The following is a 23,802-nucleotide window of genomic DNA, read 5'->3' on the forward strand; positions in this document are numbered from 1 at the left end:
TTCCTCCCAAAATTGCTGTGCCCGAGGCGAAGAATTAAAAAGGAATTGGCCAACAACACAAGGTGCTATACAAATTTTGATAGTTTATGAGTGATACGGCGACAGTCTTCATAGAACTGAATCTAAGAACCGATCTCTCGAAGAAACTTATTGAACATCCGCGTAATTCAGTAAGCGATCAAGCGTGACCAACATAGGATTTATAAAGCCAAATTAAATTAAAATCATAAAGAAATTATATAAGCTCACTTTTATAAGCCGTTAAACCTTCCAAAATGAATAACTTTAAATTAAATTGCAACGGCATAACACAATCTTAATTACTCCCCTTCACATGAAGATTCCTCATGTAATCAGTAAGTAAATATCAATATCTATGCCCATTCGGATGATTCCTTACCGCCCTGGACAACAGTCCTCATCATAATTTAGCCATTCAACGTACCCACCATCGGAAGCCGTGCCTACAGCCGTCTTGCTCCGTGCATCAACCTGGGGCAAAATATGCAAACCGCTATCCGAAGCCCGAAGGGTGAAGCGCGCTGGGTGCAAAGTGGCACCACTCCACCGTTTGCAGGTCACGTTGCAGCAGACGTGAATCGGTGACACCGTGACTACCTTCCGACGGAGCCGGCACAGAGAAAGAACGAGAGAGAGCGAGAGAGAGAGAGAGACCTCTCACGGGCTTACCAGCACCACCATAAACAACAACCGATCCGGCTCCTCTTTCCAGACATCGGGCTGCTCCATCAGCAGCACACCACTGTGCATGAAGAGGACATAACAAAATTAAAAACAGGCAATACGTAACCACACAACCAATGCTCGACTGCCCAACCTCCGCTCACCCCTCCCCCCACGGATAAACCGGCTGGATATGCCGGCAGCAATGTGTGCAGCAACACGAAGTCCTTTTCTACCCCGTGCGCGCCACACAGCTTTGTAAATTTTCCACAAAGGGAAAACCCGGCACGCCACGCCACAAACACAGATACAGGGCGCGAACGGTTCATCGCGGCGTAAAGGTCCGGTCGCGGCGGTTCATTTCAGGGTTGGCGAACCACCCCGTCGTTGCTCACGCCTAATGTAGATGGGAACCGTTTAGTAACCATGCAAAAAGATGAACACTCTCATTCATTCCTAGTAGCCTCTGACAAACCAAAAAGGGTGGATAAACACGTGCGGGAAGTCTGGGCGCGTGTGTGTGTGTGTGTGTGTGTGGGAACGACGCCATACGGTTTGAGGGTAAGCCGGCAGACGGCCCGCTAGCTAACCGATCAGTCCGTTGTCAACAGTCGTCCGGAACGGATGGGTAATTCGTGCCGTGCCGTGATAAACGCTTCTTTTATCGTACCGTGGACTTAGAAGAAAACTCTAACTCTAAAACACCCCCTTGGTAGGTGTGTATGTGTGTGTGTGTTTGTGTGTGAATGAGACCGTGATTGTGATTGCTTCTGTGTTGTTCTGTATTTCTTGTGTGTGAAAATTTCAAACAAAAATTGGAAAGTGTTTTTTACCATATAAGTTCACGATTTACAATTATGCTTGAGTGAAATTCTGTAATGTGATGATGTGAAACAAGTTTAGTGATGCATTCGGTGTTGTACTTTAAGTTCTCAAAAAACCAATAGCTAGCTGATTTACAGCGAACGTTTCTTTAAGCGGGAAAGCAAACTCAAGAAGCCGTACCATTTAAAACAAGACATTCCAGACAAGAGTACGCACCGATGGCTGCGTATCACATTTCCACGTCGCAATTTCATTTCAATTTAATTGACTTTCCCAAGGAAAGAAAAAGGTAACTTCTTTTCGATTCGATACCAACCGGAAAGAGTTAATGAACAGCACCGAAAACAGGCATACGCGTGAATCCCTACAAAGGACACTCCTCTTCCAGCGTTAAAGTTCATGTGGCTCGAGCTATGTTAAAGTGATGCACGCACGAAATTGGGAGTGATCTTTAGTGTTTACGAGCGCTAACTACGATCGATCCGCGAATGATACGATCACTAACCGGGGGATTGCGCGTGGGCTTGGCCGTTTTGGAGAAATTCTTCCAGAAGCTTCTCTGTCCCGATCGATCATCGCCGATCGATGTGTCCGAATGTCATCGTTTGAAATGGTGGACATAGACTGATTGATTGACAATGTACGATCTACGAATATCTCCCCGGAGCTCCTCGGGCAAACAGGGATGCGATCGGTACACTGTTGCAATTCAAATGAGGCGGCTGACGGTGACGTTGGTGAATAGCGCTTAACAAGGTGAAGCGACGACGTACGGATGATTGAATTTGAGCGAATGATGATGGGCGAGAGAAACAAGAACTATGGGGGTGGATTTTTTGAATTCGAAAACGGAGGGTTGCTACGATCGCGATCATATCGATCGATGATCGACGTGTGACAACTTTAGTCATCCCTTGCAGAAAGATCAGAAGATTCGGAATGGAAACTAGTGGTACAAATGTCCTGATGTTATTGCCGATGAGATCTCTCAAGGAATATCTTCATTTCGTTATCCATATCAGGCTTTTAGAGGCTACATAATGGACCTTCTTTTCACTAGTATATTGTTCTCCTTACAAAATACAAAAAAGCTATTTTTATCCCATGTTTTACCATTGTCAAACAATAAAAGTGCGACACTGTTGTTCAACATCCTACACAGAAGTACCCGTTACCAGCCAGTGAGGCACATGAATATGCCGCATTAAAAATAGCCACCACCACAACTTTCGGGCTTCCTGGACAACTTCCAACGTGCTGGTATGAAAGTTTTGCGGAAAGCGTTATCCCGGTGTAGTTATTTATGGCATCCAAACCTGCACCTTTGCTTCCGATACCGTTTCCATCCGCTAGCTCACAATCGGTGATATGTTCATAACAATTACATACACCCAACACGAGCAGCATCCCACCTTCGCACCGCCCGAGCCCCGATAAACTACCCACCCAAAAGTTTGATGACCATTCATCATCATCGATTGGGGATCGGTGAGTGTGAACTGAATGGACACAAGTAAGAAGTGTCCAGGCAGTTTATACCAACCGAAAGCACATCAAATCCAGACACCGACACACAAGGGACAGCGCGGAAGAGACGGTGCTGTTGGAACAACCAAGCCCGGGTTGGCACGTTTTCCAACCAACGCTACGTTACCTAATGAATGGAGAGCCTTAAGGGGGAGGGGGGATAGGGCAGGCAAAAAGGCTCCGATTACGATGAATGCCGAGCAGCCGAAGCAGCAGTGAGAATGGGTGGCGGGGGGAAATTGTGGAAAATTGAAAACACAGGCAATTACAATACGCAACGCAGTATTTGCTCAGGGTTTTTGTGGTGAGGAGAAACGAAAAATCTAAAGCGTTAATGATATTGCTGTCACACTGTTAAATCCAGAGATGGTTCATAATTGGGTTTAATTTAGGTTATGGGCAGTGTAGGGTACGGCCTACACCGGGAGGGGGAAGGAAAAGGAAAGACAGTACGGCCTTTGGTGGTGGTGGACCGGTACCGGGAGAGAATCAGCAGCGACCGTTGGACACTGCCGAACAGATCCACTGCTGGGGAAGGAATGGCACGAGTTGATGGTGAAACCAAGCAGGCCTCGTGCCAAGGGGGGAAAGGAATGGTGAGAACCGTTGGACAATGCCGAACTGGTCAACACCAGAAGGGAAGGAGAAGGAAGATGAAGCTCGAGCTCAAGGTGGGGTCGGAGAGCGCTAGAGAGTGTCCAATGTTGGTTGCCCGTCAAGGACCTTCAGAGGATTCTTTAACTGGACTACCTTGGGATGCGAAATAAATTTCAACTCCTAAGCTCTTTGCCGTTTGTCTCAGTCTCCCCTGAATCGCATTTTATTTTCACATAGTCGCTCGAAGCAGCCGTGCTGTACTAGCGATGTTTAGTAAATTACATTCAGGTTCTTTATGGTTCCCTAATCGCACCATAGATGGCGCGACTCGTGTTTAAACAACCCCGGTGTAATGCGGGCGGTCTAACTTTAGGCGCGTTAAATCTCGAACATCCTGCCACCTTGAAATTGAGAAATTTCAATAATTTCCTACTGCCGTGGGTATAACGCATAGCTTTACGCGAGGCCTAACTACCTTAGTCTTGGTACTGGTTTGCAGTGTAAATACCCTAGCCTTTCCATCCTTTCCAGGATGGACCTCAACTACTCGTGCTAACAGCCAAGAAAGTGGTGGTACATTATCTTCCTTGATGATCACTAACGTACCTGGAACGATAGCCCTTTCATCATCCTTATACCATTTCGAACGCGGTTGGAGTTGCTGTAAGTACTCCTTATGCCATCGGTTCCAGAAGTGACGCATTAGTTGTTGAACATGTCGCCAATGTGTCAACCGATTTTCAGGAACGCCCGCTGTCTCGGCATCTGGAACATGTTGGAGGTGCGATCCAACCAGGAAATGTCCGGGTGTAAGGGCCGTCACGTCAGTGGGGTCATCGGTCAGCGGTGTTAATGGCCGAGAATTGAGGCATGACTCAATTTCGGTCAGCAGCGTCGCCATGTCTTCGAAGGAGAGAGACGTTTTGCCTACAACTCGTACTAGGTGGTGTTTCATCGAGCGCACAGCCGCCTCCCAAAGCCCACCGAAATGGGGAGCTCGCGGTGGAATGAAGTGCCACGTAATCCTCCTGTCCAAGGTCCATGTCCGGATGCTCCTTTGATGATGTGATGAATGCAACAGCTTGTAGACTTCATTTAGCTGGTTGCTTGCTCCCTTGAAGTTTGTTGCATTATCTGAATGCAACTCTGCTGGAAGTCCACGGCGTGCCACGAATCGACGTAACGCTGAGATGAATGCTTCCGTCGTCAAGTTGGAAACAAGTTCGATGTGAATTGCACGAGTGGCGAAACACACGAAGATGGCTACATATGCCTTTGTAGCAACTGCTCGCCGGTATGCGCCTTTCACAAAAACTGGACCGCAGTAATCAATCCCCGTGATTGAAAAAGGTCGGTTGGAAGTCACTCTCGTCGAAGGGAGATCTGCCATTAGTGTCTCTGATGAGATAGGACGGGCACGGAAACAGGTGAGGCACTGATGATAAGTCCTTCTCGCGTGGTTTCTGCCGCCCAAGATCCAATATCGTTGTCGGCTCGTACTCAGCATCAGCTGTGGTCCCGCATGTAGCAGCGTCTTGTGGAAATGATCCATCAGCAGATGGGCTAACGGATGTCCGTTGGGAACCACGATAGGATGTTTGGTGTCCTCTGATAGCAATGCGTTGCTAAGCCTGCCACCAACACGAATGATGCCGTCTGCTCCCAGCTGCGGATGCAGCCACTTCAGCTTCGATGACGAAGAAATTGATTCCTTCCGTTGTAGTGCTCTTATTTCTTGTGTGAAATAATCCCTCTGCGCTAATCGGCACATTACTTCCTCTGCTTCCTTCAGGTCTGCTGTCGTGATACCAGGGCCAGTATACGATCGACGTTTTGAACAACGGTTGAAGTATTGAACCCAATACGCCATCATTCTTCTGAGCTTCGAGAACGATGAGTATAACGTGAAGACGCGATGGTGCGGTTTCTCGACAACTGCACAGGCCACTGTAGAGGCGCGTCTTTCTGCGGCAGCGTCGTCGTCAGATGACGATATCGATGATTCCGGCCATTGCTCTTCCGGTTGATTTAGCCATGGTGGGCCCTGCCACCATAACGGATTGTTGAGGAGCTCCTTACTCAGGCAGCCGCGTGATGCAAGGTCCGCTGGGTTGTCTATTCCAGCAATGTGTCGCCAAGCACAACCAGTTGTAAGCTGTTGCACTTGCGAGACACGATTGGCGACGAACGGCTTCCAGCAGCTTGGTGATCCTCGTAGCCAATGCACCACGGTGGTTGAATCCGTCCAAAATGTAGCTGGAGATTGCAACTCGACAGCTGACTTCACACGATTGTAAAGCAAGCTGGCTAATTGTGCTGCGCACAATTCCAGTCGGGCGATGGAGTGCTTGCTGCTTATTGGTGTCACTTTCGTCTTCGAGGCGAACAGTTGAATCGTGACGACTCCCTGTTCGTTGCAGCTCCTGATGTAACAGCATGCTCCATATCCCTTTTCTGACGCGTCGCAAAAGAAATGGAATTGGCTAGAGATGCTGTCAGGTCCAATTGCTACACGAGGAATGTGTAGCTCCTGTAGATGGATCAATTGGTTGTGGAAGTTGATCCATTGTCCTTGAAGGTGATGCGGTAGTTCGTCGTCCCATCCCCAGGGATGTTGCTGGTCCGTCTGAAGAGTCCAGATACGTTGGAGGAATTGCTTCGCCATGGCTTTCACTGGGTCAACAATTCCCAAAGGATCGTAGATCCTGGCGATGCAAGAAAGGACCTTCCGCTTCGTTATTGGCCCAATAACGTAGGGCGCGTTGATTTTGAAACTCATGTTGTCGGAAGATGAGTCCCAAACTAAACCAAGAGTTGCCAGAACTCCTTCGGCTCCCGATTCAGCAGATGGAGTGGCTGCTAACTGCTGTTGGTCCACATGCTGTAGCACGGATGGCTTGTTGGAAGCCCATTTTCGTAGCTCGAACCCCGTCTTCGCGTACAATTCTGCCGTTTGTACTTGTAGGGATTCAGCCTCTGCCGGCGAATCACTTCCAGACACGAAATCATCCACGTAGAAGTCACAGGATCGCGCAGCTGCAGCCGGATATTCCTTCCCATGATCTTCTACCGTTTGTTGTAATGATCGTACTGCCAGGAACGGTGCAGATGCTGTCCCATACGTCACGGTGTTGAGCTCATACTCCTCGATGGGCTCGTTTGGTGAATTCCGCCACAGGATGCGTTGCAGGGATCGATCGGTGGGATGTACCAAAACCTGCCGGTACATTTTAGCCACGTCTGCTGTGAGGGCAACAGCCCTTGTACGGAACCGCATCAAAATGGAGGTAGCATCCTGTTGAATGGTCGGCCCGACCATTAACGTATCATTCAATGATACTCCCGTTGATGATTTGCTCGATGCGTCAAAGACGACACGGCACTTGGTAGTGGTGCTGTCGGCTTTGAAGACCGGATGATGAGGTAGATAGAACGTCTCAGCGTCCATCGATGTAGCTGCCACCTTGCTCATATGACCTAAGCGAAGGTACTCGTTCATGAAATCAACATAGGCTTGTTGAGTTTCCGGTTCTCTTTGAAGTCGTCGTTCTATTGCTAAGAACCTTCTTAGTGCGCTGGTCTTTGAGTCCCCAAGTTTGCCGATCATTTCGGCTTTCCGGGGAAGTCGAACCACGTATCGACCGTTGATGTCTGTGGTAGTTGTCGCTGTATAATGCTCCTCACACGCACGTTCTTCGTTGCTCCAGCTTGGTGTGCCGCTCACCTCTTCTAGTTCGAAGAATCTCTTCATCAAAGAGTCCAGCTCGTTGGTGTGCGTGACGACTGCACACATTGAAGATGACAATGGTTCCTCGATGATGGTGTTTCCGCTGACAACCCAACCAAATTCGGTTTCTTGGAGCGTTGGCATGTTGTCACCCAACGATAGCCGTCCGGTCCTCAGGATCTCGTAGAAGAGTGATGCTCCCAGTATCAGGTCGATAGGCGCTGGGTTGTTGAACGACGGGTCAGCCAGAACACATGCTTCAGGAATACTCCAGTGGTTGATGTTGATGTACTGTCGTGGCATTTCCACCGTCAGTTTGGGAAGCACTAACATTTCCACCGTTGCATTGTAACTGGAGCATTGGGAATGAATGGTAGTAGTCACGGTGTATCGCACGTTCGATCCTGCGCTGCCACCAATCCCTGACAAGGGAATGTTTACCAATTTGCGTGGTAAACATAGGAATTGGGCTAGCCTGCCAGTGATGAAGCTGGATTGTGCTCCGCTGTCCAGAAGAACACGTGCCGGATGGGTGACTCCTGCGCTGTCGGTGATGTTGAGCATTGCCGTCGAAAGCAACACAGTGGATGACACAACTGTGGTTAATGTTGTCGTAGCGGTTGTAGATTGTCTTCCAGTAACAGGTGATGGACCAGGTGTTACACGTGAGTTCTCCACATGAATCAACGTGTGATGCCTGCCCTTGCAGTGACGACACGACCATGGTGAGGGACATTTAGAAACTGCATGTCCGGTACCAAAACAGTTGAAGCAGCGGTTCAATGTTTTCAGCTTCTCGATCTTATCCGTAGTCGTCAGTATTAAAAACGTGGGGCACTTGTGTAATGGATGTTGCTGCTTACACAAAGCGCAACAGAGCTGCGGAGGGTTCGGAGTCGATGACACAAATGCCTTGGTGCTCGCTGGTTTTCCCGACGGTTGTCGTTGTTGAGGCTCCTTCGTTGCACAGCTTTCCAACACTTCCGTCTGCCGAGTGATGAACTCAAGAGTTTTGTACAGCTCAGGAAACTCTCCATGCTTTAACGAGCGTTCCCACAACTTCCGAGTTTCCGCATCTAGGCACGATGACAGAATGTGGGTGATGATGAGGTTGCTGGTTCCGTCGATGGGCTTCTCCATGAAGATGAGACCGTCAACATGCGCCTTACAAGTCTCGGCAAGGTGACGAAGATCCTTTGCAGACTCTCGGGGTAGCGCCTTGAGGTGTAACAACCCGGCGATGTGTTTGTCGACGATCAACCGGGGGTTCTCGAACCGCTGGACTAAGATCTCCCATACACTCTCGAAGTTGTTGCTGTTCATCATTGAGGCGTTGATTATGCCGGCAGCCTTTCCTGTCAACGCCTTGTTCAAATGATGAAGTTTCACAGCATCAGACTCATTGGCTCGGCTCATGATGTCCTGGAACATAGCCTTGAACTTTGGCCACTGTTCGTAGCTACCGTCGAACGTAGGCATCGGGATGTGGAGACGGTGTTGCGGCATTACGAGTTGTGCTGCCACCGGCGGAGGCTTGACGTCCATGCTCTGAAGAGATGCCGCTTTCACCAAATATTCGGCCTGGAACACTTCGTCCTCAGCGATGTCCTTGTCCAAATCATACGGTAGCTGCTCGATGAGTTGATTCAGCAGTGTATGTTGTTCAGCCTTCAGCTCTTCCAGCATTTTGGATTGCACTTGTGCAAGTGTTGGATCGGTCTGCATGTTGATCAGCCTTTTATGCACGACCTTCAACTTGATGCGCAACACTTGCACTTGCATGGACACTTCTGGTTGCTGCATTACTGCAGTTTCTGCTCCAGATAACTCCACGGTGTCCATGTCCTTTGTCGACGCACGTGTCACTGGCATGACGTTTCACTGCACTAGCACTGATGACGAAAATACACACTGATGCACAAACACCGATGACGAATTCGGAAACTGCTTGCAGTGCGGCTCCACCTAGTGGGCTGACGGTTGTAACCCCTCGCTGGATGAGCGCCGCTGTGGAACTAATTCGTCGGATAGTTCCTTCGATGACAATGGTGGTGCTGGATGAAGATGGCGACAGCTGGAGGGTTGGCGATGTAACTTCCCTCGCTCTCTGCGCACCGATGTGGACCCAATCTGTCCGATTGGTCCGTCGTTGAAGATGGTGACGCCTGGAGGGTTGGCGTTTGTAGCTCCCTCGCTGGACGAGCACCGTTGTGGAACTGATCCCTCGGATCGTTCCCTCGATGAAGATGGTGACGCCTGGAGGGTTGGCGTGTGTAGCTTCCCTCGCTCGACGAGCACCGATCTGCGCACAACTTGCAGTTGGTGCTGGATGAAGATGGCGGCAGCTGGAGGGTTGGCGTTGGAGCTTCCCTCGCTCTCTGCGCACCGCTGTAGAGCGAATCCGTCCGATTGCTCTCTCGATGACGATGGTGACGCCTGGAGGGTTGGCGTTTGTAGCTCCCTCGCTGGACGAAGCACCGATCTGCTCACAAGATGGCGGCAACTGGAGGACTGGCGTTGGAGCTTTCCTCGCTCGCTGCTCACCGATGTGGACCCAATCCGTCCGATTGGTCCGTGTAGACCGGCTGCTCACTGCACACTGAACACCGCGTTTACTGTGATCAACGCTCGATCGCGGACTGAGACGCGGCGATTCGCGAACTGGCACTCGCGTTGATCCGGCTCGAAGGACCAAAATGTCGGGTACGGCCTACTCCGGGAGGGGGAAGGAAAAGGATAGACAATACGGCCTTTGGTGGTGGTGGACCGGTACCGGGAGAGAATCAGCAGCGACCGTTGGACACTGCCGAACAGATCCACTGCTGGGGAAGGAATGGCGTGAGTTGATGGTGAAACCAAGCAGGCCTCGTGCCAAGGGGGGAAAGGAATGGTGAGAACCGTTGGACAATGCCGAACTGGTCACACACCAGGAGTGGAAGGGAATGATGAAGACCGTTGGACAATGCCGAACAGGTCACACACCAGGAGTGGAAGGGAATGATGAAGACCGTTGGACAATGCCGAACAGGCCAACACCAGAAGGGAAGGAGAAGGAAGATGTAGCTCGAGCTCAAGGTGGGGTCGGAGAGCGCTAGAGAGTGTCCAATGTTGGTTGCCCGTCAAGGACCTTCAGAGGATTCTTTAGCTGGACTACCTTGGGATGCGAAATAAATTTCAATTCCTAAGCTCTTTGCCGTTTGTCTCAGTCTCCCCTGAATCGCATTTTATTTTCACATAGTCGCTCGAAGCAGCCGTGCTGTACTAGCGATGTTTAGTAAATTACATTCAGGTTCTTTATGGTTCCCTAATCGCACCATAGATGGCGCGACTCGTGTTTAAACAACCCCGGTGTAATGCGGGCGGTCTAACTTTAGGCGCGTTAAATCTCGAACAGGCAGTAAGTTATCTATTTTCAGTCGCTCGAAAACACAAACAATGTGGGAAAATTAGATCCACTAAAAGAAGCACTCAAACTACAAGTAACAGCTTTAGTAACGCCATTGCCTTGCTATAAGCGTTACGATGCGTTACATTTAAACACACCGTTACTATATGCTCTCAACTGATCAATCAGCTAAATCAGCACAGGAAAACAAACCGAGATTTTTCACTAATGTGTATGTGTGTGTGTTTGTGAGTGCTTTAGTGTCGATGCAGCCCACCATTCCCATCTCCCAACAGCTCGTGATAAACGGTGGGGCAGAACGCGACCAGTGCAAGTTCTTTGTTGTATCTGTTACCTTTAAGCTGACAGTGAGGAACGACATTACGACACTCTCGTGGTACAACATGTGACTTTCCGATGCATGACGATAACGCGCAATGGATGGACGCGGGACGGTCTGACCGGTGGCACTGTAGACGATCTCTTCCCTCACAACCTTCCCTCCCCGGCTCCCAAAAACCTAGAGAGCATATACGTAATCGATCGTGTGTCTTGTAGTAGCTTACTAAGCATTGTCCGGCCGGCGTGTAAGTATGCGTAACGCTCCGAGTTCTATCCCTTCCGTTCTGACACCACCGCTACCGGACGTTCACTTTGTGGTGTGTTTGTATGGTTTTTTGGATCATGTTTTGCAACCGAACCCCCCCTCCCTCCTTAGGACACCCGCCCGAACACACACACTTACACTTTGATACTTTCAGTCAGCACAATCGAGGGCACATTCATTCCCTTCGTTCCTGCTGCTTGCGTTCAGCAAAAAGTGGGGTGTTATGGTGATGATGACCGTCTGTTTTTTTTTTCGCTTGCTATTCCTTGGTCACCATTGTACTGCGCTTCTCACGGGAAGGTACAGCAAGCAGTCGCCATTTGTTCACTGGCCCGTACAGTCGTCACTCGTGCTCGGAAAGATCCTGAACAAGGACTGGGATAGGATTCGGAGGGTTTTATTCTGTTGGATTTTAAGTGAAACTCATGCAACCGAAAAACCATTTACTGTACAACAAGTGTGATTGGTATTTAGGTAAGCTTTTTCAAATAGTTTTTAAGTGCTTTTGTACGTGAAATTATTTTCAAAATAATCTAATATGATGATGTGATCTACAATCGTGATTCTTCTATCCCATGACCTGGGCCAAAGCGACACAAACAAACCGCGTACTGTAAAGCATTCCAAGGTCCCCGGGCGGCTGTGAACAATAATCACCCACCTATCATCATCTCCCCACCGCCAGTGCAATCATGCCAATGTGCCAACGGTTGCTGCTAACCGCCAGCAATGGAGGCACATGCAGCGACATGTGAGTGCTACGGATGGTGATGATGCCGCATCACCCATACCAATAATAATGGGCCCGAGCAAGATACAGACAGACAGTGCACCGGCATTAACTCGACGATCAAGTGTGTGTGTGTGTATGCAGTTTACCCTGTGCAAGTAAAACTGCAAGCGTTGCAGTGCAATACTGCACTTCCGTGGGTCTAGTGGACCGGTCGTGTTTGTCGTGATTTGCCGGTGCTCCTCCGGATTTGTGATACGTTAAAGTAAATTTATTAATTGAATAAGTGAGCAATGAGAGTGTGGAAATGTAAATGCTTAATGCTTAACTCAACAAGTGACACAAGTGAATCGAAGTGTAACATTTACATGTGGTCCAACTAGACTAGAATATCTTGGTGTTTGTGTTGCATTCCACTACCAATTAGAAGTGCGATTCACGTGTTTGCTGCGTGGGTTTCTGTTTCTAATCAAACTGCAAGTGCATACTACTAACACTTTCGTGTATGTGTGTGTGTTTGTATGATCACTAGCGCAAGATGTACGTTGTGCCGATGCCGCAAACGATTAAACTTTGACGTCAACCGTTCGAAAGCGTCACCGGCCTGTGTGTGTTGAATGCTAGTAATTGAGTGATTTTATAATTTTACTAAACTCCATTTTCTTTTTACACTCTTCCCTTTACCTTTCCCGTGCACGATTAGGACAGCTATTGCATTGCTCAGTGATTTAATGTTTGAACGAAGTGCACCGAAATCATACACCGCAGCTGGTCGCATCAATGGGATGCTGCTATAGAAGTGCAGTGCTATAGAAGACATACAGTGAAGTGCTTTATCTAAAAAAGCTAAAGAAAACCGTCCGTTACAGTGATTTTTAGAAACGTCACCTATCGTCACCGGGAAGCAGTACACCACACACCGCGGAAACAAAATGTCCGCCACGGGCATGGAAAATTTGGAGGGTGCGGACTCGACGCATAACACCAAGGTGTCCGATTCCGCTTACTCCAACAGTTGCAGCAACAGCCAGTCGCAGAGGAGGTTTGTTGCTTTCTTTCTTGAAAAGCTTTTTGAGCAGTTCTCATGCAATAGCTCGCTTTATGAACCTTTGCTTGCTATATTTTCCCCGTTTATAAGAAACTTAATTCAGGTTCAAATTTGTTTTTAAACGAATTATGCTAGTTATTGTAGAAATATCTAGACATTTTTGAAGCAGCGTGAAATATGTCGCTCCTTCTCCTGCTCCTCCTTCTTGGCTTAACGACCTCTTGCCTGTCATTTTTGGCTTACTAGACCTACTGATACCACATATTTGGGTAGTTTATTAAGAAAATGATAAGTCTTCTACTGTCCTAACATTAGAATTACCATCGACTAACTACTAAAAGTACTAAGTATGTGTGACGCAGATCATCAGCACGAAAAATTCCCAATGATTTTTCCAAAAACCTTCAAATAAGAGATTCAAAACATTAATTTGTAGAATATAGTAATATGATCTTCACACGGCAGGACCGGAAATCAAATCGTGTCCAAACCGCCTCCCCGTACGCAGACCTGACTACTTTACTTACTTACTTACTTATCAGGCGCTACATCCGCTTTGCGGTCTTGGCCTGCTGCAACAATCCTCGATACCGTTCGCGATTTAGCACCGACGTCTGCCAATCCGTTTTCCGGGCTCCATCTCAATTTGGGCCTACCACGTCTCCTTTGTCCGTGTGGACGGCCTAAAAGGATTTTACGGACTGGGTCGTCCGGTGTCATTTTCATGACCTGACCGCACCATCGGAGCCCGGCGAGTCTAATTCGCTGCACGATGTTGAGATCATCGTACAGCTCGTACAGCTCGTCAGTGTAGCGGTTCCTCCGTTGTACTTCCACACATACGGGGCCAAAAATCCTTCTGAGCATCTTCCACTCGAACACAGCTAAGAGGGCTTCGTCAGTTTTGGACAGAGTCCATGTCTCAGAGGTGTATGTGAGTACTGGGACTATAAATGTTCTGTACAGAGTCCCAGCTTCGTCCGTCGCGACAGGTATTTACAGTGGAGAAGTTTCCTGACTACTTTGCTACAAGTAAAATCAAGGTTGATTTAGGCCCGCTTTTATGGACATCGTATCAATCGAATCCACTATATCATTAGAATAATTCACAATCTAAAACAAACATACCGATAATTTAAAATATTTTTTCACATAAATGATGCATCCTAAAAGTGCATCTAATGCATATAGCAATGATGTGAAAACAAAAAATCTTGACTGCTTTCTAATTGTCTTAGACTTATTATCAAGAACTTATACGATCTTGTTAATAGAAAAATCGACAAGAACAACTTTGTTTTTGTTCATGTAGAACGGCCTGGCCGTATTGCTGACAAGCACAACTTTATTGTAATACAATATTGTATTAGTGCAATCCGCCTTGCATTTCATCCTATCCTGAACACAACCTCTGGTGCTTATGTAGCTGGAAAAATTTAAAACACGTTTGTTTCTTCCTGAAATACGAACTCCAAATTGCGCGTATTAAAATAAACTAAAGCTTCATTCGTTTGTTAAATTTCGTTGTAATTACAATGATTCCTATAAATTAGCTACTTTACCATGTAACTTAAGACCGAAAGATTCAACACGCAACACACCGTTTCTAATTATCCGGCATCCACCATTGTTGCTACCGCCACAAGCAGCAGCAGCTCGTAAATAGCTGCTTCTTCGGTTAACTTCTTCTTTCGGAACACGTTTCGCAGCACCATTTTTCTCCCATTTTGCAAAACGGTTCTGTGTCACGTGTTGTGTTCCGAGACTTGCCGACCCAAGCGTCGGGCAAATGTTGTGCATGTGCTTATACAACGCAACCGAGGGGATTGTTTTGTGTTTTTTTTTTTTTCATTAAAAATGTTCCTTCCTCCTCTTTCTAAATAACGTACAACTCCCAAAAAGGTCGACTTTTAAACTCGGTACCTCGAAACACGGCGTGTGTGCGTGCGTGTGTAAAGTAAATGGCAAGCGTGAGAGTGTAACGTCGGGTAATTGTTCGCTTTTCCCGGTTGCAATTTGCATAGAGCATGTTTTTTTTTTTGTTTTGCTTTATTTTATTGAACTTTAAGCTTCCAATTTTCCGGGAAGCAATCGTTCATAATCCCTGCTAGACGCTTCGAACGCCGTGCCCTTTGATGTACGCATACGTGCATACCCTAATAATCGAACCTTTCCGATCACTTTCAGCGGAAGCTCCAAGTCACGCCACAGTGGCAGCAACTCGTCCGGCAGCAGCGGATACGGTGGCAAGGCTTCGACGCAGGCCAGCAGCATTGCGCCACTCCCGCAACCGGCCGTCAAGCGCACCAAGGACAAGGATCGCAAGAAGAAGAAGCTAAAGACGACCAGCGACAATTCTGCACCAGCACCGAATGGATCGTCCACCGGCAGTAACACTGTGGCTGGATCTGCAGTCGCAGGAAGCTCAACGACGGTCGTTGAGCAGCAAAACCTTTCCGGATGTGGTGGAGATCCCGAACCGATGGATACGGTGCCAGGAAACTCGTCCGTTAGCAGCGGATCAGCCGTACCGGGAGAGCTTGGAACGGGTGGAACGGGTGGGCAAACGATCGGACCGGAGTCCAACGATCGTCACGAGCTGAACGTGGCAAGTGGCGGTGGTAAGGGTGCGGACGGGGCCGAACTAGTCAGTGTCGGAGTGTCAGCTGCAGCGGCAGCTGTTGCAGCACAGATTATCAATGAAGAAAAAAGTATGTAGATTGGAGGAAGAAAGAGACCCAAGGGAAGATCACAAGCTCTTGCGATCCTCTGTCGGCTGTTACTAACAATGTTTGATTTCCTTTTCCAACAGCTAAGGACGATCGTAAACACATGTCACAGGAACAGATGCATCGGTCGGCTGATGCAACCAGCGACGGGCTGCAGAAGAAGCTGATTGCGCAGAGCATTCTACCCGGACCGGCACCACTACCGGCCGGTGTAGCCTCCATCGTCAACTCGATCGCTACCGGTGAATCTACCGGACTGAGAGGCAAAAAAGTCGGGAACCATACGGTCTCCAGCACCGGAACACTCTTGGGTGTGGCGCAAACGAAGCAACAACAGCATCATCATAGCGTCCAACCGCATCAACATTCCAAGCAGCAGCATTCCACAAAGCAGGACGCATCTCTCCAGAGTCAGCAGCATGGACTGCATGTGCCACAGCAACATCCCTCTTCCCAGCACCAGCACCAGCAGCAGCAACATCATCACCATCAACAACAGCACCACACACTTCATCCCCAACAGCAGCAGCACGACAAGCAGCAGCAACAACAGCAGCAGCAACAGCAGCCGCAACAACAGCAGCAGCAGCAGCAGCAACAGCAGCAATCCAACACACCGCGCACCAACAAACCGGACGTGGAGGATGGATTCTGCTGTGTCATCTCCATGCACGACGGAGTCGTCCTCTTCACAACGCCCAGCATCACACACAGCCTAGGCTTCCCGAAGGACATGTGGTTGGGCCGATCGTTTATCGATTTCGTGCACCCGAAAGATCGGGCCACCTTTGCAAGCCAGATCACGTCGAAAGTCGTCGTACCGCTCGGCGAATCGAAGAGCGGCCAGAAGGATCAGAAAAATTCACTCTACGTCATGCTGCGCAAGTACCGGGGGCTGAAGACGGCCGGGTTCGGTGTTACGAAAACGACCGTCAACTACGAACCGTACCGTTTGGTGCTGACGTTCCGCGAGGCGCCGGCAGAAAATGCGGAAATTATGAGCGGTCGTAGCATTCTGCTCATCATCTCCGCCACACCGGTCAAGAGCGTCTACAAGGAACCGAACGAATCGCTGTGTGAGCGTGATCTGAAGTTTAACACGCGCCACACAACGTCCGGAGTGTTGAGCTACGTGGACGGGAATTCGGTTGAGTCGATCGGCTATCTGCCGCAGGACATTCTCGGCCGGTCGATCATGGAGCTGTACCATCCGGACGATATGCCGATCCTGCGCAAAGCGTACGAAACGGTGATGGTGAAGGGACAAACGGCCGGTGCGTCGTTCGTCAGCCAACCGTACCGGTTTCTGGTGAACAACGGGTGCTACATTGTGCTCAGCACCGAGTGGACCAGCTTCGTGAATCCATGGTCCCGGGAGCTAGAGTTCGTGATCGGCAACCATCGTATCCTGCAGGGTCCCTCGAATGCGGACGTGTTTGTATCGCCCTTTTACTGCCACCAGACGCAGAACCAATTTTCGGACGAAGCGCTCAAGGAAGCGAAAATGATCGAGGAGCAGATCTTGCGCCTGCTAAAGGAACCGGTCGCTAAACCATCCGACATGGTGAAGCAGGAAGTGTCGAAACGGTGCAAAGCGCTCGCCTCGTTCATGGAGGAGCTAATGGACGAGGTGGCCCAACCGGAGCTCAAGCTAAACCTGCTAAATGAATCGGATTTTACCTTTTCCGAGCGAGACTCGGTGATGCTGGGCGAGATATCGCCCCACCACGAGTACTTCGACAGCAAGAGCTCGTCGGAAACGCCACCGAGCTACAATCAGCTGAACTATAACGAGAATCTGCAGCGCTTCTTCGACAGCCGACCGGCGATGAACATCGAGGAGCAGATGAAGATGGACTCGTCCGGCGGTACCAACACGGAAACGATCGGCGACGAGCAGTCGCACGTGGTCAGCCCGAATCAGCGCGGGTTCAGTGCGAGCGGCGGGGGTGGGAGTGGCGGTTCGGCCGGCAACTTTAGCTCCGAAAGCAATGCACAGATGGACAGTACGACGAACACGACGAGCAACACGGGCGGGACGGGTGGTACGGGGACATCTTCGGGGGGCGGTGGCAGCTTTCAGCCGCCGACCCTCACGGAGGAGTTGCTCTGCAAGCACAACGAGGACATGCAGAAGGTGATGCTGAAGAAGCACCGGGAGGCGCGGATGGTTGCGCGCGGTACGGACAAGAACAAGAAGGGCCCACCGGACAAAGGGGGGTACGGAGGTGGCACGGTTGGCCACGGGGTGAAGCGTGGCTCTTCCCATTCGTGGGAAGGGGACGCACACAAAACCATCAAGCATCAGCACAATCCGGACACGGGTGGTGGCTGTACCTCGATCCAGCAGTTGCAGCAACAGCAGCAGAAGATGGGCCCCGTTGCCCCGCATGCGCTGCAGCAACAGCTGCTAATACAGCAGCAACAGCAGCAGCTGCAGCAGCAACAGCAGCAGCTGCAGCAACAATTTCAGCAACAGCAGCAGCAGCAGCAGCAGCACCAACAGCATCAGCAAAACAGCTTGCAGATGCACTATAAATCGCAACACGTGTTGCAACAGCACCACCATGCGCTGTACGGACAAGGACAATCGTCCTCCGCTTCCTTCCAGCAAACGACGCTCGCCAACTCATCCACAGGGCATCTGCAGCAGGCGCAGCAGCAGCAGCACCAGCAGCAGCACCAACAACCTTCCGACCAGCAGCTTTCGCACCAATCAACCCAACAGCACGCGTACCAAGGCCAGTTCCAGAGCAATGGTTTGGGTCAGCTGGGTCAGCAAACCGAACCGGGCACCGCCGGGTTGCCAGGGAATCCGAGGTCGTCCTTCAACACGACCTTCACGACACCCTCCATCCTGACGCCCCAAATGACGTACGGAACGCACAGCGGTAGCATTACCGGTCGCACCGGGGACCTGTGGCCACCGTTCAGCGTGAGCGTAACGACCATGCAAGCATCGGCCGGTGCCGGTTCGGGAACGGCCAGCTTCGTACCATCGCACAGCATTTTCCCCACCCTGTACTACATCCCGGCGGCCGCCGCCGCAGCAGCAGCCGCAACGGCCGCCCCGCAAGCGGCTCCGGTGGCAGCGCTGGAGGCACTACCCCGCCTCAATCCCATCACCGTACCGTACATGGCGGCCGGCGTGATGTATCCGCATCCGCAGCTTTACCAGCAGTCGCTCCTGTACCCGCCGATGATGTACCACGCGATGCCTTATCAACCGTTGCCACCACCGTGCGGGCTCGACAGTGACACGCGAAATGTAAGTGGCCCGGGAAAGTGAACACACAAGTGGTACACACAACACACGCACACAAAGACACTCACTCACAAACATGCATACATACGCAAAAGAAAAGAAACACATACATCCTCCAACCACCACCAACAACCACCACCACCACCACCACCAACCAACAACCATCATCCAACTCTACCATCCTGACACACGTCACAGCTGGGGCAGAGCGGGCTTCCCCGAATAGCGGGCGGCAGAGCGGCTTCTGCTGCTGCATCCGGCACCCTCCGGCCACTTTTTGCGACGCGAGGGGAGACTGCGCCGGATAAAATGGGGGGAGCGCCGCAGGGCCGGCACTGTTTGCGTACGAGAGAACATGAGGTAAAAACAATCCTGATGAGGAGGACGCTGGAGAGTCGCGCACATTAACATTTAAGGATGCTTAGAACACGCGGGGGGTCTCTCGATGCAGTAGGAGAGGCCCCCTCCCACCGCTCAGATGCTCACTGCTTTGGAGGGAGCGGACAGCGAGTCTCTAGGAGTGTGTGTCTCTCTCTCTCTCTCTCTCTCTCTCTCTCTATTTCATCTTCTTTCACAGCAGCTGTCCTGTTTTTGTTTTCATATTTTCTAGGACGCTCGAAGGCGGAAGTGTCCCAGTTCTACCACAACCACATACTCTCACATTCGATCTTTTCCACTCCATTTTTACAGGGATTGCGATGAGCCGTTAAGTAAGCGAGATGTCTTAGGCGGGCCCCTGAAGGGTCTGGCCGCAGAACGGGTGCTTACTAAATGTGTGCTCGGTGTACCAGGCAGCTCGAACGTTCAATAAGAACTCTAGAACTCATCTTGCCTTTTCTCCTTCATTATTGTTAAATCCTCTCCTTAGCATCAACATCCACAGCATCAGCAGCACCAGCAGCAGCAACAGCGGCAACAGCAGCAGCAACAGCAGCAACAGCAGCAGCAAAGGCTACAGTCCCAAACCGGCCAACAATCCGGCGGTCCCGGACAAACGACAAGCCTCGGTATGGGACCGACGCCGGGCGGCCAAAGTTCGGCCCAATCGGTCGAGGTGTCCGGTACGACAACCAACGGTGGTGGCCATACCGGCACCAATGGTGGCAAACTTCCCGCACACATAACCGTCCCACCTTCGGCCGGCAGCGGTTCCCAGTCGCAAACTCCTTTCCAACGTCCGTCCTCCCAGGCAACATCGGTCAAGGCGGAACCGGGTTCAGCTTTGGGCAGTATTGCGTCCGCTTCCATCGTCGTCAACCGGGTTAGTAGTGGTGCACAATGGCGGAATGATACCGAAGTTCTGTTGCATACTGACATTCTTTATCTCTCTCTCTTTGTTAGGCATTTTCGGAATCGTCCAAGAAGGATCTGACCGATTCGCCCCTCATCTCCAACGTCGACTGCACCGACTGTGCGCTGGACGAGGTGCTCGATAAGCACTGCGACAGCACTGCCGGTGGCAGCATGGTTGACCGGCGGGTTAACGGTAGCTCCCGACTGACCGGCCAGCTGGACAAATTGCCCAGTGGCATCGGAGCCGGGATCGGCCCAACTGGCGGCACGGGCGGTGGTGGCGGTGGGATTGGGATGTGTGAAGTTAGTGACGATATGGACGAGTCCAGCTTTTCCAGCTTCTACTCCAGCTTTCTCAAGACGGACAACTCGTCCGAAGGACAGAACGGGGCAGAGCGGAAAGAGTCGAGCGAGATGTGCTGGGAAAGTGGGTCGAACAATGCGACCTCCAACAACCGGATGCACGGGGACGGTGAGTCCGGCAATCAGGACTCGCTGGAAGGTGGAAAGCGAAGCGGTGCGGGTGAAGGCAACGGTGCGATGGTACGACCCAGCGGTGGCGGTGGAAGTGGCGGTACCAGTGGTGGATGCCGTGCCAAGCGACGTCCGAATCCACCGTGGCTGGATAACGTGTGCCAGACGAAGGATCTCATCTACCGGTATCAGATTAACGAGCGATCGCTCAAGGAGCTGCTGGATTCGGACAATTTGGCGTTAAAGAAAATTAGTCAGGTAAGAAGGAGAGGCTCAAGCCGTGTGCCCGACTGGCGTCGCTAATGTTCGTATTTTATCGCCCCTTCTTTACAGCCCATCTTGGTGAACGATCAGCTGGGCCAGCTGTACCTTGACCTCGAGCTGGAAGGACTGTCGGCCAAGCTGTCGCTCAGTGAAGCGACATCCGGCAGCAGCAGCGACGACTGCGACACCAAGGACAAAGCCAAAGTGAACAAGCGCAACATGAAGTACAGTAAGCTGGTTATGATCTACGAGGAGAACGCACCCTTCCCACCACCGAACGCTTCCGAACCGTAGTCGGGTGCGGTCGGACCGATGTCAGCCATTTTTACAGTATTCTAGTATTTCCGTTTACGCATTACACAGAGATCCATACATCTAACATAACGAACAAATAGCTAATAGATAATATACAGTGAGGGACAAAACTTGTTACGCAGCTAATGCAAAATAGCTCTTTTTTAACGTAGAACAATAACGAAACGAAACAGTGTTTTAGAAAACGATTGTTCCTAATGTTAGGTTACCTTTATACATGGCAGAGACTTTTACATAATATTAAGTAATAAAAGAGAAAGTATTTTAAAAACACGTCCATTTTTTAAACTTTCTTCTTTTGTTTTTTTCGTGGTTTGTTGCTATTTTCCTGCCCCTCCCCATCGTCCGTCCCCCGTTGCCGGAACTGGCGAAGATCGGAACAGAACAGTACCGTCTGCGCCCATCCCGCGTACGGGCCATAGATCTCACGAAACTTGTCCGCCACCGTCACGTACTGCCGATCGGTAACGTTCTGTGATTTGGCCAGTGTCGGCAGATAGTGTTTCGCTAGCTGAAACACGTGCGTATCGACCGGAATGGCTTGCAGGTGTCCGAGAGACATCAGGCAGATACAGTCGGCCACCTTCGGTCCAATGCCGGGAAGCGATAGAAGCTCCTTGTGGGCTGCCTTATAATCTAGCTGGCAGAGCTGCCGGAACCAGTCGAGATCACCGAGTTGAAGAATTTTGTCCGCCGACCTTTGAATGTACTTGGCCCGGTAGCCAAACCCAAGCTCGCGTAGCTTTTCCTCCACGGTTGCTTCGGCTAGTGATGCTACCGAGGGGAAGTTGTAATAGCTCGTGCCTTCGTAGTCACATATTTTCTCCCCATAGTTGCGACACAGCTTTTCGACCATATCGGAAATGCTGAAAATGGGAGGTAAACGATCATTGGACATTCAGGGTTTTTTTTCGTAGGCACATTAGAAGACGTTGCTCACCGCGCAATGTGATTGTTCTGGGAGCAGATAAAACAGAACAGATTCTCCACCGGGTCCTGATCGAGCTGTCGAACGGCGTAGAATTTGGTGGCACTGCTGGCGAAGTGCTCGTGGCACTTGATCCACTGCTGATAGTAATGCTCGAGATCTACATCTAGGCGGAAGTAGATGCTCAGCAGTTGCTCGTAATACGAGACCGGATACAATAGTTCTCCTCCATTGGCATACTCTGCCGGTTCGCTCACCTTCAGGCGTACCTGAGCCAGATTCTTCACGGTAGCGCTTGTTTGTTCATGGACGGTGGCTTTCGTTACATCCCTATTTGCTCCATTCGGATAAGATTGTTCTCCTACGATACGGTACTGTAGTTCTCGCTCCGTTTGGCGTAGAATCCATACAATATTGGCAAACACGCCAATAAATTCATTCTGCTTTTGGTCCAATTCATTAGGATTACGGGCTTTCCAACTAAAAACAGGAATACATGAGCAATGGAAAAGAATACACCAAAATGGTTTTCTCGCAGGAAAACTTACCGAAAGCTTTGTCCGCCTAACAGGGTTGCTTTCAGTTGTAGCTGATTACTATCACAAAGTAGTGATCGCCACTTGATAGCAGCGGACATTATTGAAAAGAGCGATTGTGTTTAATTTTTGTGATGTTTAGCGACAACGATGAAGATTTTGAAGCAAAGCAAAATGTTTTTGTTGTTTTGACGTTTGTCTAAGCGCGCGCGCCGGCCCAACTGTCATCAACAACAACAAATGTGCAGGGTTGCTTTGATTATCCGTGACAAAACCGCACAATGTTCAAGCCAGATAGCAATTATGTTATAATAAATTTTAAAAATATAGGGAAAATACACACATTAGGTGAGAAAAATGTTTAATGAGGCGTAAACAAGTAAAATAGAGCGTTATATTCCCGAAGAAATCGTGACGAGATCATGTTTTCCCTATTAAACGTTTACACACTGTATATTTTGCATGCAATTCGTGATTGACCTGCCATATTTTTTTACAGGTAGCATCCCACAGCTTTTTCAAAAACCTAAAGAACTATCTAAAACACTACACTGTACAATTTTTCAAAAGAAAGAATCATAGAACCGCTTTTTCCAGTAAGAGTAAGGTCGACTCCTGTGGATACGTGAAAAACTACTGAAATGTTCAAAACTTGTTCGCTATATGGGTTAAGCCATGCCGCTAGCAATTGGCAAAGTCAGCATACCAAAGCATGTTCCAAAAAGAATATTCCACGTGATGTGGCTTACAATCGTCACAGTTAAAATCACATAGGAATGTATTTAGTTAAACAAATTGTTTATTTTCTTCACGAAACGATTCCAAAATCGGGAACTAATAGTGTTTGAACAAGTTTTAGTGGCTTATG

At 49.7% G+C, this 23,802-nt stretch overlaps 2 protein-coding genes across 10 annotated transcripts; one reads left to right on the forward strand and one right to left on the reverse strand.

The window, feature by feature from the left end:
* The first annotated feature begins 1,286 nt into the window (after positions 1–1,286).
* On the forward strand, positions 1,287–21,743 carry LOC118506664. Of its 9 annotated transcripts, none has more exons than XM_036044085.1 (7): positions 1,287–1,396; positions 12,786–13,124; positions 15,318–15,841; positions 15,943–19,127; positions 19,993–20,385; positions 20,466–21,149; positions 21,225–21,743. In XM_036044085.1, exons 2-7 carry the CDS (start codon positions 13,015–13,017, stop codon positions 21,447–21,449), a joined length of 5,121 nt encoding a protein of 1,706 aa, XP_035899978.1. In that variant the 5' UTR covers positions 1,287–1,396; positions 12,786–13,014; the 3' UTR covers positions 21,450–21,743. The 9 variants fall into 9 exon arrangements, with proteins under 9 accessions (XP_035899978.1, XP_035899984.1, XP_035899979.1 ...); XM_036044091.1 differs by having other exon boundaries at positions 1,290–1,400; XM_036044086.1 differs by having other exon boundaries at positions 1,290–1,396; positions 12,791–13,124.
* LOC118506669 (N-glycosylase/DNA lyase) lies at positions 21,475–23,147 on the reverse strand. Its single transcript, XM_036044105.1, has 3 exons — positions 22,947–23,147; positions 22,411–22,878; positions 21,475–22,336 (listed from the first exon to the last, which is right to left on the reverse strand). Exons 1-3 carry the CDS (start codon positions 23,033–23,035, stop codon positions 21,754–21,756), a joined length of 1,140 nt encoding a protein of 379 aa, XP_035899998.1. The 5' UTR covers positions 23,036–23,147; the 3' UTR covers positions 21,475–21,753.
* Positions 23,148–23,802: the final 655 nt, after the last annotated feature.

This window comes from Anopheles stephensi, chromosome 2 (genome assembly GCF_013141755.1).
Source record: "Anopheles stephensi strain Indian chromosome 2, UCI_ANSTEP_V1.0, whole genome shotgun sequence".
NCBI classification, from domain to species: Eukaryota; Metazoa; Arthropoda; class Insecta; order Diptera; family Culicidae; genus Anopheles; species Anopheles stephensi.

Coding starts and splice junctions, on each gene's coding strand:
- LOC118506664 (XM_036044085.1), top strand. CDS start 13,015: ATGTCCGCCACGGGCATGGAAAATTTGGAGGGTGCGGACTCGACGCAT. Junction 15,842..15,942: donor GATTATCAATGAAGAAAAAA/GTATGTAGATTG, acceptor CTTTTCCAACAG/CTAAGGACGATCGTAAACAC. Junction 19,128..19,992: donor TCGACAGTGACACGCGAAAT/GTAAGTGGCCCG, acceptor TCCTCTCCTTAG/CATCAACATCCACAGCATCA.
- LOC118506669 (XM_036044105.1), bottom strand. CDS start 23,035: ATGTCCGCTGCTATCAAGTGGCGATCACTACTTTGTGATAGTAATCAG. Junction 22,879..22,946: donor TTAGGCGGACAAAGCTTTCG/GTAAGTTTTCCT, acceptor TCCTGTTTTTAG/TTGGAAAGCCCGTAATCCTA. Junction 22,337..22,410: donor CAGAACAATCACATTGCGCG/GTGAGCAACGTC, acceptor TCCCATTTTCAG/CATTTCCGATATGGTCGAAA.